The sequence below is a fragment of the Rhamphochromis longiceps genome, linkage group LG2, assembly GCF_057381845.1.
Source record: "Rhamphochromis longiceps isolate RC_006_pf linkage group LG2, R_longiceps_female_GT1.1, whole genome shotgun sequence".
Taxonomy (NCBI): Eukaryota; Metazoa; Chordata; class Actinopteri; order Cichliformes; family Cichlidae; genus Rhamphochromis; species Rhamphochromis longiceps.
In genome coordinates, this window is record NC_140558.1 from 25,519,107 (window position 1) to 25,534,351 (window position 15,245).

General features: G+C 38.2%; 1 protein-coding gene across 1 annotated transcript; it reads left to right on the plus strand.

The window, feature by feature from the left end:
- The first annotated feature begins 13,546 nt into the window (after nucleotides 1-13,546).
- LOC146677264 (DNA damage-inducible transcript 4-like protein) lies at nucleotides 13,547-15,207 on the plus strand. Its single transcript, XM_085419853.1, has 2 exons — nucleotides 13,547-13,789; nucleotides 14,334-15,207. The coding sequence occupies exons 1-2, from the start codon at nucleotides 13,621-13,623 to the stop codon at nucleotides 14,774-14,776; spliced, it is 612 nt and encodes a 203-aa protein (XP_085275979.1). The 5' UTR covers nucleotides 13,547-13,620; the 3' UTR covers nucleotides 14,777-15,207.
- The last annotated feature ends 38 nt before the right edge of the window (nucleotides 15,208-15,245 follow it).

Here is a 15,245-nt window from a genome sequence, read left to right on the forward strand (position 1 = left end):
TAATTACATATCTTGCTTCCGTGTTTGTGTCCTGTGTCACAAAAATACATTTTTTACTATAATACATTGATTAATGACCTGCAGAATCTCCTTATCATATTACGTGTCCATAATTGTCACCTAAAGTCAAACTTTATGCTTTCTCCATAAAGTGATTACATACTTTAGTTTCATTTTCTGAAGTCAGGTTTCTGAAAGAGAACAGGCAGATTTGGAATATAACATGCAGCGTTCTATAGATGGATACATAAAAAAATGGAAAATTACATGTATGTGCTAACTTTCTAAACACTTTGTTACATTTATGATAAATGGATTTGAAAGTAGATAAAACACATTTATGTTGGCCTTGGCTCATTAGTCTTTGTCTTTAAATTAACTTGTAACTTGTATGTTTCAGGTACTGCACTCTCAAAGACTGAATGAACCAGCATTGCAGCCATGGGTCATTGTGAGCATCACAGGGAAGGTTGAAGCCGCCCACTGCACCTGTATGGCCGGAGTCGTGGAGACCTGCAGCCATGTCGCTGTTCTTCTTTTTAAAGTAGAAGCAACAATGCGGATCTGTGGCACAAGGGCTGTTACAGATGAACCTGCATACTGGGTTTTGCTGGGTAATATGACCAAGATACAGCCAGAGGTTGGCCATAAGATAGACTTCTCCTCTTCAGCTGCCCAAAAACTGCTCTGGATCAAAACATAAACAGACCATCCGTATTGAAAGGTAAAAGGAGCCGTCCTCAAAACAGAAAAATCCCACCTGCTACTGTGGAGGAGTTGTCACTGCTATTGGATACTTTGCTGGAGCACAGTAAAGCTGTGGGTTGTGGGAATGACCCATAATGTTTTATATAAGGGTCTAGATTTATGCCTGAAGTGCACTGCCATGTAAATAATTTGCATTTACTGAATATGTACTGACTGAGTACCACTGTTCAAAAGTTCAATAAAGAAACAAACTAATTTTTGCCTCTTTTTTATTATAGAATATCACATCAGTTACAATGTAGAATCCATGTCATTTATAGTTTATAAAAGACAAAATGTTTACACAAAATCATGACAGCATTTACACGATATCACCCACTACTAACACTACTTAATTTACTATCAATTACTTCAATTTATCTTCTGAAAAATTACCGCTATTTATACAGCACAAGACTTAAGAATATTTAACAGGAGCAAGTTTCATTTTCCCCTGGTTTTACTACCACACTGTTCATCAAAACGGCAGCAAACCTTCACCATCTTATCCAGAAGGGTCACCTCTTCACCCTCACATGGAAGAAGTATTGGCATGGTGGTATGTTTGAAGCAGGTCCCTTGTGTAGCGCTGGAACCCAGTCACGATGTTTCATCCATTTCATTGGCTGGTCTGCTGCAATAATGCCAAATAATTAGCAAGTCTATAAATAGCACGTAGTTCTGCAAAATCACTCATTAGGATGTTTTTTTTTTCTAATTTGCTATGACCTCAGAGTGCATCGAAAAGAAAACTAATAGGCTATCTGGTCTTTAAGTGGTGGCATGACAAATCCTGCTTCCAGGCCTAAAGTAGTCTGCGTTTAATATGGATTTTGTGTTGTTAACATGTTTAATGTTTTGTATTGTCTTCTATTTAATCTCAAAAAACTCCTAAAAACAGTCAGTGATCACTGTTGGCTTCCCACTGCTTCTATCACCACTAATCATTTGAAAGCTCAGTTTTTAAAACCTTACGATGTAGCTACAGCCCAGCCCATGCAGCAGTATATGAATGACTAATCCTATTCATCCTTGTGGATGGATTATCTCAGTTGTTCTCCTGGCTGGAGTTTGGTCCGTTTACAGCATCCTGCGATGCGATTACATTTGTTTCTGACCACCGAGAATCCTCACGATAACTTTTATTAAGTGGAAAAAGTTAGTGTTTATATTATGCTAACATAGCTGTGCCGCTAACGGTCACGTAGCACATCGTTTTACACCAGCTAGCCAAACTTCAGTACCCTACAAACGTCACTGCTGTTTAGTTTTCTGTCTTCATTTATGTTGGAAGTGATAGCAGAGCTGTACGTTTGACTTTGTTTCCAAAATCCCTCAGTTAGGACATGCTATATTGTATTTAGATGGAATCTAGCGAGCTAACTTCCTGCTAATTTCATCTTCATGGATGCCTGGATGATAAACTCAATTGTTACACATGGTAGAGCAGAACGCTGATCATTTTATTACAGATGAAAGACTTTAGATAGTTTTTCAACACTCAGTGATGCCACAGTGATCGTGTGATTTATGGACCTGCAGGTGCTCTTGGGAGTTTGAGCCAAGACACGGCTAGTGATGTCAGACTTAAAAGACCGATAAAGAGTGATATGAACATATCTATAACTTACCGGAATGAAAATGTCTGGAGCACACCAACAGATATTTGGAGATGGAATCGAACTGGATATCAGCTGGTCTCACAGCTGCTATCCAGACTAGACGCCTTCTTTTGGTAACATCCGATACATGAGCTGCCTCATGTTGCTTCCAGGTGGGGAAAGAATGAAAAGATAAACCATTTTCAACCTTATTCCCTTGCCGGTCGTGCGATCTAACTTTACAACCGACCGCACAGCAAGTACGAACCATAACTGGTGTTATCCGTGTACTTTCGCTCCTCTTTCGCTAGCGCTTTGTTCGGCCCAGAAACATGGCGCCTCAACCAAAAATTCTGGCCACGCCCCCTCTCGTGACATCACTCTCCACTTCCGGTATTTCAGACAATCCCTTTCCGTCAAGGATTTTTAATTTGTTGCGGTTTTTTAATTTGTTGTGGTTTTTTAATTTGTTGTGGTTTTTTAATTTGTTGTGGATTTTTAATTTGTGGATTTTTAATTTGTTGCGGTTTTTTAATTTGTTGTGGATTTTTAATTTGTTGTGGTTTTTTAATTTGTTGTGAATTTTTAATTTGTTGTGAATTTTTAATTTGTTGCGGTTTTTTAATTTGTTGTGGATTTTTAATTTGTTGTGGTTTTTTAATTTGTTGCGAATTTTTAATTTGTTGCGAATTTTTAACTTGTTGTGGATTTTTAATTTGTTGTGGATTTTTAATTTGTTGCGGTTTTTTAATTTGTTGCGGTTTTTTAATTTGTTGTGGATTTTTAATTTGTTGCCGTTTTTTAATTTGTTGCGCTTTGCACTTCCCAGCCACCGTAATTTGCTAATAAAATAGCGAATTCACGAGCTAACAGGAACGGGAAAAATGCAGGAAATGGAAAATGTCAGAAATAAATCTGTCTTATTTAAATTGCATTTTAAAATTCTCTTTTTTAATGTGGAAATTGAAAATGGTTTTTGAAATGAGTTTTTTATTGGGAGTTTTTATTAAGTATTTATTAAAGGATTCATTTTGAAATATTGATTTTTATTTTAAATCTCCAAAAGTTGATTCTGTTCATCTGGACGTAGCGTTTTGTGGGAGAAACATTTCGTCACTCATCCAAGTGACTTCTTCAGTCTCAGCTGACTGCAAGTTTCCACAATCTTATAAACAGTACATTTGCATAATGACTGAAACCAGCCCACTGAGGGAACTTTGGAGGCTTTGGAGTTGACGTCACGCCGCAATGCATTGTGGGAGCGCGGCACCATTTTCGGGGTCTACGAATCAAAACAAACACAGTGTGTTGGAACGACGATTACAAGACGCTTAAAAGCAGCTCAAAAGAGAATGGACTGTATAGAGACCGATTGCGTCCAGAGGCAAAGCAGCTGTACTTGCAGAAAATAGCGTGCATTGGAAATGTGGACCCGTATGAAATACAGCCGTGGAGTAGAAACCCTGAAGACCAACCGCTATTGACGTAGCCTGATATATTTCATACTAGGGCTGGGCGATATATCGAGTTTTTTAAAAATATCGATATATTTTCATACGAGATATAAGATGTGACAATATCGTTTATATCGATATAGTCTATGTTACGTTGTGGAGCCGCAGGTTTGCCTCTCTTTCGTCCACTTTTGTCTCTACGAAACGTTACTCGGCCTCGCCTCTCCTTCACTGAACACAACTCCGCCTCCCCCATAGCTTCACCTGCAGGCAATGACAAGATGAAAGCGGAAAATCTCCGTTAGCGAGTTACCGCGGATCGCCCCGTGCGTGGGGCTGGACGGCGTCAACGTGTTAGCGAGCTAACCGCGCTAACGACATGCAGCCCGAAGGGGCTGCACGGCCTAAAATCCTTTCATTTTCTCAAAACTCGACAGTGCGCCTTATGTATGAATTCTGGTTGTGCTTACTGACCGCGAACCGATTTTATGTGGTGCACAGCGCTCAGCAATCTGTCAAAAAATGTTTTAATATGACTTTGCTAAGCTACGGAGCTGCACCGCTTGATGGAGCCGCCTCGCGGAGTGATACGTACTGTGCTTCAACGTAATATTACCGTACTGTGTGTGTATAAGGACCACAAATGGCACCTGTTCAGAGACGTGGTGCAGCTGTGAAATCTGTCTCTTTGTTATTATGCTCAGCTTCTATTAGTTTACATTTTGACTGCACAATTGTGAGCTTTTTGTTATGCACAAAAACAACATTGTTTTCTTTTATTTATGGACCATGATTATTTAATAAATGCTGATAATTTATTTATGAGTAATTTCTTCATGTACATCTACGCTGTATGTAAAGAAAATGCCCGTGTGACATCTGGGACACAGTGTGACTAAGAACTCTCTTTTTGTTCTTAACTTATGGCTTTTTTAAAAAAAATATTGAGATATATATCTTATATCGCCATGCAGCTAAAAAATATCGAGATATGAATTTTGGGTCATATCGCCCAGCCCTATTTCATACCTTATCTGTGGAGTCAGCGCGTACAAGTCTTCATTCAAACAAAGGTAAGTCAGCTCGAGTACTGCGTGTGAAATGCGTTTGATTTCCCTGCAAACAGTCAGATTAGTGCAGCATAAATTCATTCATGAGGGGAAATTACAGTGAGAACATGTGGAGGCTGTTAGGTGGAGTGAGTTCAGTGCATTGATGTGACATTGTCCTGAAGGATTTAGTTATTCTCTATGGTTAAAGAAATTGCAATATTAATGTTTATTATAAATAATTCTAATTATACATCTTGCTTCCATATTTGTATCTTGTGTCACTAAAAATACAGTTTATTTTAATTTTATACTTTGATCAATGACCTGCAGAATCTCCTTATCATATTAAGTGATTCATAATTGTCACTTTATGCTTTCTCCATCTTGAAAGTGATGACATCCTTGCATTACATGCTTTAGGTTCATTTTCTGCAGGCAGGTTTCTGACAGATCAGGCAGATTTACACTATAACATGCAGCGTTCTATAGATGGACACATAAAGAAATGAAAAATTACATGTATGTGCTGACTTTCTAGACACTTTGTTACATTTATGATAAAGTAGATAAAACACATTTACGTCGGCCATGGCTCGTTAGTTCTTGTCTTTAAATGAAATTTGTCTGTGTGTGTTTCAGGTCCTGCACTCTCAAAGACTGAATGAACCAGCATTGCAGCAACAGGTCATTGTGAGCACCACAGGGAAGGTTGAAGCTGCCCACTGCACCTGTATGGCTGGAGTCGCAGAGACCTGCAGCCATGTCGCTGCTCTTCTGTTTAATGTAGAAGCAACAATGTGGATCTGTGGCACAAGGACTGTTACAGATGAACCTGCATACTGGGTTTTGCCTGGTAATATGACCAAGATACAGCCAGAGGTTGGCCATAAGATAGACTTCTCCTCTTCAGCTGCCCAAAAAAAAAGGCTCTTGATCAAAACATAAACAGACCATCTGTAGTGACAGGTAAAAGGAGCCGTCCTCAAAACAGAAAAATCCCACCTGCTACTGTGGAGGAGTTGTCACTGCTATAATGCCATGATGTTTTATCTAGGGGTCTAGATTTATGCCTGTTGTGCACTGCCGTGTAAATAATTTGCATTTACTGAAGATGTACTGACTGAGTCCCACTGTTCAAAAGTTGAATAAAGAAAAACTAATTTTTGCCTCTTTTTTTATTAAAACCACCTTATAGAACATCACATCAGTTACAGTGTAGAATCCATGTCATTTATAGTTTACAAATGACAAAATGTTTACACAAAATCATGAGTGTTTACATGATATCACCCACTACTAACATTACTTTATTTACTGTATCTTTTGAAAAAATATACCACTATTTATACAGCAAAAGACTTAAGAATATTTAACAGGAGCAGGTTTCATTTTTCACTGGTTTTATTATCACACTGTTCACCAAACGCAGCAAACCTTCACCATCTTATCCAGGAGGGTCACCTCTTCACCCTCACATGGAAGAAGTAATCTGATTGGCATGGTGGTATGTTTGCAGCAGGTCCCTTGTGTAGCGCTGGAACCCAGTCACGATGTTTCATCCATTTCATTGGCTGGTTTGCTGCAATAATGCCAAATAATTAGCAACTCTATAAATAGAAGGTAGTTCTGCAAAATCACTCAGTAGGATGTTTGTTCTAATTTGCTATGAGCTCAGAGCGCATCGAAAATAAAACTAATAGGCTATAAAGAGTGATGTGAACATATTTAGAACTTACCGGAATGAAAATGTCTGGAGCACCAACAGATATTTGGAGATGGAAGAGAACTGATATCAGCTGGTCTCACAGCTGCTCTCCAGGCTAGACGCCTTCCTTTGCTAACATCGATACACGAGCTGCCTCATGTCGCTTCCAGGTTGGGAAAGAATGAAAAGACAAACCCTTTTCAAGCTTATTCTCTTGCCGGTCGTGCGATCGAACATTGCAGCCGACCATACAGCAAGAACGAACCATGGCTATGCTTTCGCTCCTTTTTCACTTAGACCCCCAAAATGGCGGTTCGGGCCAAAATCCTTTCCACGCCCACCCCCGTGACATCACGCTCCAAAGCCCTGGGCTGGGAGGTCAGTTCCTTAATCTTAATTATGCAATTTTATTCTTGTACCTTTATTTTAAATGAAATTATTAAATCACAAATTACTTTAGTAATGTTTAACGAAATAAAAAAAATATTAAATGGATTTCCTAATGCATATTTTATTGCACAATTCATTACTGAAGCACAAAATCCTTTATTTCGATGCTCGTGGCTCTTCGGGTCCTCCATGAGGCTCAACCTCCGTCACTGTGTGCTAACTCTGCAAAATGATCATTTCGTATATTCCCATACGAATATACGTATAGGATATTCATATATTATTTAAAATAACGGATTCAATTTATAGCTTGTTGGAGTTATATAGATTCTTTTTTCTTTTTTTTACATTTTATTTTGAAAGTACTTTTTGTGCATCCACATTATAGAATAATTCAAATTCTCCAAGAATCGGCAGCAGCCTGTTGCGGGGCTATCACACAGAGACAGATAACCAATCACACTCAGGGGCTAATTTGGACTCACCAGTCAAAGTGTCGTCTGTGGACTGTGGGAGGAGAGAGGGAGAACGTGCAAACTCGCACACAAGTCTGGCTGTGGAGCGACAGCGCTAACCTCCACCACCCAATGCAAAGACAAATGGTGATTAAATGATCATTCAAAATAAACCAGTCTGGCATGATTCATTTGTTCCAGCTGTTAAAACTGTTAATTAAAATGTATAATTAATAATAATTTGAAACATGTTGACATAATTAAAACAACTAGCGTGTTCTCAAATGTCAGGCTAGCACAGCCGTAAACATGAGACTTTTATTGTGAAGTTAAAAATTAACATTGTAAAAAGGATATTTCAGCATACAAAGGATCCAAAGGTGTTCTTTAAAGCAGTAGGAAAAGGTCAGCAGCTCTCCCTTAAATATGGCTAAAAACAGCCAAATTCAGCTCATCTGTGGGCTGCTACGCCTTCCATGAACGATCTGTAAAACTAGGAAAACGTTGATTTATCATCAAAATCTTTCTTTCATTTAGAAAATTATATCTGTGCTCTCACAACCAAACACAAAGGTTAATGTAGGTGTCCGAGTAAAAGTTCAAAGTGAATAGTAGTTGCAAAAGTCAGGTGGCGCATCAAAAAGAACTAGAATCATCTATCAGCCTTCTTAATTTATGTCAAAGATGCTAGTTTATGGAATAAATCCCTGCAGTTTTTTAAGCTGAAATTTTAATTACATTCATTCATTTACACTAAAACATGCTTGTGCAACCTGTTCATGTCTATGTACTAAACTCAATATTTAATCAATACAGCTTTACAAGATTTTTGTTAGGTGATATTCTGGAATAACTATCATAAATGGACACTGATAGTTAATCAACTGTGAATCAACACAGTAAACAATGAATGTAACAATAATGAATGTACTATTTCATAAATGGTTTTTAATAAAGGTTTAAAAAGGTTTTTGTAAAGGTGCAAATGATGTCTGTAAAATGATAAATCTGTAAACTTTATTTGGATTGCTATTATAAAGTTATTACGGTTTAACCGATGTTTATAATTCCAGTTAACATGCGTGCAGTACGATTGTGGACGATGTTGCTGGAAGTCACAAGACTGAAACTGCAGCTTTTCTTCTTTTTTATTTTATTGTTTAGTTTAGTTTTCCCGTCAGCTTTCCTTCTGCCTTTGCTGTCGGTTTAGCTTTGTTAACGCAGGAAAGTTATTATTGTGAAGTAAAATTAGAGTTAAGTCAAATTTGGGATTGTGATGATCAAACCCATGGCCACACTCTAAAAGTCCGTAACCCCTATGTATTTTTTTTTTATCTGAACACAATAACACACTTTAGTTTCCAATAAGTTTATTGATTGGTTTGGATACATTTGTTCTATTTTTAAGCGCACACATTTACTTTACTTATGTATTCATACCAGTTCATTATTTTGTTTGATCTTTGACTAACCGTTGCTTCTTCTGACTAACCTGCCATGGTGCCTGGGAGTTGGTGTTTTTGTACTTTATGATTATGTTTTGTTTAGTTACCCCTCGTGTGTCATAGTGGTCTGATCAGCCATTATCTATACCCTTGTGAGGCATTTCCTGTTTAGGTCAGTTATGTTTGTCTGGGCATTCATTTGCTCAGTTCTTTGCCTGAGTTTAGTTTTGTTTCTTTGACCTCTTGAGCTCAACATTTATTACTTTTGTAAATGTAATTTTGGGGTTAAATAAATGGAAACCCTATTTTTCTAATAATTTCTGTGACTCCTGCTTTTTTCAACTCGCTCCATCACAGGGTTGCATTATACTTGTAATATGTGTATCACATGACCAAAAGGACTACTGGGGAACTCTGAATACTTTAAAGTCTTGAGAATGAAGACTGGCTCATGGATCAGTGATGAAGCCTCGATTACAAGCACAGCATTTGAATGCTGTGCAAAAACACTATAAAAGCTGCCACATTTGTAGATATTATTATTATTATGTTCATAATCAGCACAGGTAGGTCCACTGGTATTTGGAAATTAACAAAGTCTTTATAATTGTGCCTCGGTACACCACCATCAAAGTTGGCACTTCAAGTGCCAGCTTTCAGCTTCGATTTAAGAGGGTTTACAAAAAGTTCCACACATCTTTATTCACAGTCCAGCATTTTGATGGTGGTGTACCGAGGCGTGTGAGGCGAGGGGTTTAATAACAGCTGTGCCACGAGCTGAAATATTTTCACACGAAGTCAATTCACTAATATTAACTTTTAACTTCACATTTAGTAAACAGCCTGCTCTGTGTGTTTGCTTTGCCACAATGCGCTCATTCCTATCTATCCATCAGTGTGTCAGCTGATGTTAGCTGTGTGGGATGTTGTGTTGTTTTGCTCCTCTCAGGAAAACAGGTTGGACTTGCCTCATGCGTCTGTTTTAATCGAACAAAGAATTATAATCATTAAATATTAGCATACACAGTTACATTCAGTTACACTGCTGAATGAAACAACTTGTTAAAAGTATCTTCAGCTAAAAGTGATTTCTTTTCTCCAAAGCAGAAGCGTCTTCATATGAAGTGGTGTACATCGTATGAACTTCCATAAAACACACATTTTGTCTTGTTTTTAACTCCAGCTAAATATTACAAAATCAGCTAATAACATCATAATTCACTAGTTCCTATTATGTTGAATGCTTATCATCTTCAACACTGAATTCAAGTCTTTTTTCATATAATAACATCTGAATTATGTTTCCCTTAAACATGTATTTTCAGTGTTATGAGCATTAGGCCTTAATGTGGAGATTAATTCACATGAGAGCAACCAAAGACGACTGCTTTCCTTTGCAGATTTTTTCATCTGAAGGCCAAAAGGAAAAAAAAATTCCACTTTGTTACTTTTATGGGTTGTGGAACAATAACTTGTGTTTGCCTGTCGAGTCCACTTGATGCACGGTTTCATCTCCATTTTCTGCTCTTTTATCAATCTAAATATTACAAACCCCACAACTGTTCTGTGTTCATAATGCAGCACAATTGGATCAGATCCCCGTGGCTGTCGACTGATCTGATGCAACCTCGCGGAGCAGTTTCACCGGCTGCGCTCTCAGTCATGAGGTGTTTGTGAGTGCATGTGAAATGCAGATAAACAGGCTTGGTGCCAGACATCTTGTGACCGCTTCTTTTGTTTATACAGTCATTGAACACATCTTCCTCCTCTTCCCTCTTCTTTACTAAATACCATGACTTTACATGAACTCTTTTGAATTTTATACTTTTCCAGTTTTTCTCTTTTCCCTCATTTATATGTAGCCTTCTTTCCCCACTGCTGATAATAAATATGCCACAGACAGTGATCGTTTTAGAGGTCACACATTTAATCCAGAAGTTAATAAGTTAAAAAGTGCAGCAGGTAAAACATTTAAGAACCATGGCAGCAATAATAAAAGTATAATAAATAAACAAATAAGAAAAGAATAAGAAAAGTCACATTTACATTTACGTAGCAACACTTCCTTAGCACTAAATGAAAGGTGCTCTGTTTGCACATGATTTTTCCTCTGCTCACATTTCTGAATGCTCACAGGACGTTTTATAATTACAGCAGTGAGTCAGTAAGTGTTGTTCACTTTGAGAAGGATATGTTATATGAATCATTTAGTGTCACATGTACTCACACCTTGCAGCTTTTCTTAATATCTTAATAAAAGAACCAAAGGTAACACTTCATAATAGAGTTCACTAATAAACTTTATTTTAAGTTTAATGAATTACATATTGTATTATTGTTATGCTTTACATTAAGGTCCATACATTTATAGACAGTGATCCAAATCTTGTCTTTGTGCTTCTCTGCACCACCACAGTGGACTTAGCTTTCATTCAAGGAAAACAAAAGTTGGACTTTTTGGGAATTTTGAACATTTTCCTGCATTTTCAGAAGCTAAACAGTAGGGGCACTGGAAATGCCTGAAACTGAAGAGGGTGATCACAGAATTATTTCTCTGGCTATTAAAAGCAACAACCAGCCAAGTCCTGACAACACTCTGGAGGACACTGTCATCAAGAGATGCCTTGGTGAATGTAAGTGCAGAGGGTTTAAAACAGGTGCAAATCACCGGTTGCATGAGGCCATATCAGACTTGCGTATCAAAAATAATCTATGCATTTAAAATTGTGTTAGTTTGACAACTTAATCTGAGTCTCTGTTATTAAACCCCTCGCCTCACACACTACATGTGTGAAGTTTACTTTGGAAGTGACAAAACACAGAAAGCTTATTCTGAATAGTTGTGTAATTAAAACACACACACACACACCACACTGGATGTCTTAAACAGTGAGTGTTGGTTTTACAGCACTGTCACTATACATTGCATTTCCTTGTCACCTCACAGTGTAGTTCCCCTGCATTTCCACAGAAAGACGCTTCCTTCTTAGTGGCGAGCCTCTGACTTGACGACAGCAGCTAGTCTGAACGTGACTGGCTGCCAGCTGTGACGTTTCACAGCAGGGAGATTTCCCAAGACCATGACTCAGGTGTGAGTCTTTAACCTGTAACCTACTGTTATCTGCTCTCACGTAACCTAAGTAGGTTGGACTTAAAGCAAGGAGCTATTTGGTGTCATGGAAACACTGTCCTTTGATTGGAGGATAAAGCTCCTTTCCCTCGCCAGATGAATGTGAATTTAAATGACTGGTGTGTATTAGACAGTTAGTCATTTGTGAGCAATGCATGATTTATGACGCCATCGTGTCTGGACTTGAAAACAACACTGTGGGATTCAGAGGAATCTTGTGTGCAGTTATAAGAGTTAGATGGATTGCTTAAACCTTTGGATCTGCAGCAGGCCACTTTTAGATAAATTCATGAGAACAATCCAAACCCAGAAGCCCAGATGTGTTAAATATGTATCTGACAAAAAAGGTAATTTTACTGCATATGAATAATAAACTACCACAAACCTATTAGCCCAATGGAAGATTTCTGTGTGAAAGCTGATGTGGTATTCAACTTGACACCACAAACACCCACTGTACTGACCTATATTTTCGTCACAGGCTAGTATATTTCCATGGCAGCCTGTATGCCATGTTCATTTATTAGTATTTTTTTTAGTACTAGTAGTTTTTTAAATCAGGTATTTAGAGCCTTCATTTACAGACACATGCTAATACAAATATTCTACTACAAATAAAGGTCCTGGAGCATGACTGAAGAAAAGTGAACTTTGTGTGTTTTCTACATTATATGACTTAAAATTTTTATAGATAATAAATGTTACTTCCCATATGGTTTTCTGGAAAAATAGGGAAATATAAATTATGTGGAAAATCCAAATATTCTCTGTTTTGATCTTGAGTTTTCAAAAATCATGTATCAACTGACTGTAAACCTTATTCAGCTTATTTACTATAATGAATGGTTGCCTGCCCACTATTTTTTTTTTTTTTATTATTTGCTACTTGAAAAAATATAAATTTACAAACCTTTCTCCAGGAAATCTAAAATTTTTGTATATTACAGGGTTATAAAAATAAATGTTAGAAAATGTCATAAAATGTTTTAAGAAAATACTCTTAAAATGTGTGGGAATGGAGTTAGAAAATGAACACAAATACATCAAAAATTGAATGTTTTTCATGAGGTAAACTGAAAGGAAAATTTAAAATGGAAAAACAAAGGTAAAAACAGGTAGTAAAAACACAATGTTAATTTAAGTCATTTTACTAATTTTGTCCATTATTTGATATATTTTGGTGCTTTTAATGTCATAATTGTTTTAATGTGTCATTTATCTTTTTTAAAATCTATTTAGTCTTTTATTAATATTATTTTGTAGGCTGAAACTTTCATAAATATATATAGTTAAAAACAACAGACGTGTACAAGGCACAAAATATTACAAGGTAGGACGATACATAAGTAAATATCTCCATTAAAAAAAAAGAATAATAAAACTAAATATTACACATAACTACTGAGCTTTTACACCAACTTTCTGCAATCTCCTCGTGCGTTGCGTGATCCGGAAATTTCTGGCTCAATCCACCAAGCCCCGCCCACACGTGCGATTGCTCAGCTGACGCAACTGACAGCTCGGGTATAAGACCTCCGCGCTCACAGACAGCAGCCGCTCAGCTCAACCAACTCGATACATGGAGAAGACACAGACCAAACGCTCGGAGGAGATACCGGTGCTTCACAAACAGGAATCAGGATGGTCTATAGCTCGGCTCTGGTCTTTGGACACCTCTTGTCGGAGGAAGAAAACGTCGTAGAGATGATAGGAAAGTGCTTTTGTCCGCTAAAGACAACAGGACAAAAGATGAGTTCATCCCGGCGGGGAAGCGTCGAGAGCTACGAAGAAAGCGAGAGCATTTCATCCTGTAAGTTGTTCATAAAGTTAGTGTTTTGTTTTTTTTATATACTTTTATCCAGTGTTTTTTAAAAAAGGCGAAGGTTCTTCCTTAAGGCCTCCTAGTCTAAGGACTCCTCTCTCTCTGGCTGGCAGAGCCTTCAAACACAGCTAATGCTATTTAATAAATATCAATGGTCCAAAGTAAACCATGGAACCGGTTGGAAGTAACTAAACCTTCGCGCTAGAACAATGGGGCATTGAACTGGCAGTGCTCGTTCACAGGACACTCGTCTGATGCAAGCCCTTCAGCTTTTGGATCAGCTGATCACTTGATGAGCTTTTCAGAGCGCTTCCTTGTTCGCTGCTGATGCAAAGCCTTTATTCTGGTGACGTACTATATTAATTGCAGCTTTCACGTGATTTAAAATCTGTCTAAAGTGAATTGATTCAAGGGTCTGACACTCAGCGTTGCTAGTGTAGAGAAAAGAGGGACCCTTTGACGTGGATATTAAACTCTAATGAGATGGTGTGACTTGTTTCTCATTCTGACGCTGCTTTGTCTCTTTATTCAGTTGCTGACCTGGACGCCGGTCTGGAGCACGAACAGCGGCTTTTCCAGCAGGTTGTGACTCAGCAGATGGAGCGTCGCCTCACTGAGGCCAAGGCTTCCATCCTCAACTGCCAGGTGCTCCTGCTGCCTCGCCACATGACCACCAGGATTAGTCAGGATGTGGTGCGTGCCTCTGCTGATGAGCCCTGTGGGCTCCGGGGGGCCTCCATCAAGCTCTACATCGATGGCAAAGATGGCCTGAAGTACATCGGGAGCATCTTCCCCGATTCCAGCGTCACACCGACTTTCGAGCTATCTGTGGTCTTCAAGGCAGAAAGTGACGGCTGGCCGTCATTCAAGAACATCTTCGATGGCAACAAAGTTTTGAAGCTGAGACCAGAGTACCGGCTGGTCAAGAGGAAGCTCTACTCCTCTGCCAGTCCTGTTGTTCACGACTTCAACTAGGGGTGAAGATGAGACGCTAAACCATTACCCGTGTGTGGTTTTAACCATCAGCTACATGTAGTCTGCCATGCACTGGAACCTGATTGCCTTCCTGTAGTTTTTAAAGTGAGTTATTTATTTTTCTGTATGAAAGTCTGACAGGAGGCCCACTATTTTTCTTCTTTTTTATATTTATTTTTCGCTTTCCTCTATTCTGTAGTTGGTGACAGTATTTTTGCACCAGTATTTGAATGTAAAGATGTGTACACTGGAAGTGTGTCAGTACAGGATTGGGCAGGCCTCATTCCTGAAAGATGCCTCTTAATATACAGAATGCAAAATAAACTTTTTGCACAACTTCAGTGCTGTGTTTGCATGTTTCTTTTGAACACTGGGATCACACAGACCCTGTGATACCATCATAATTACAGACCCATTTACAGGTAATAGAAACTGTAAATAATCCCGTTCCTGATTACAATAAGCCTGA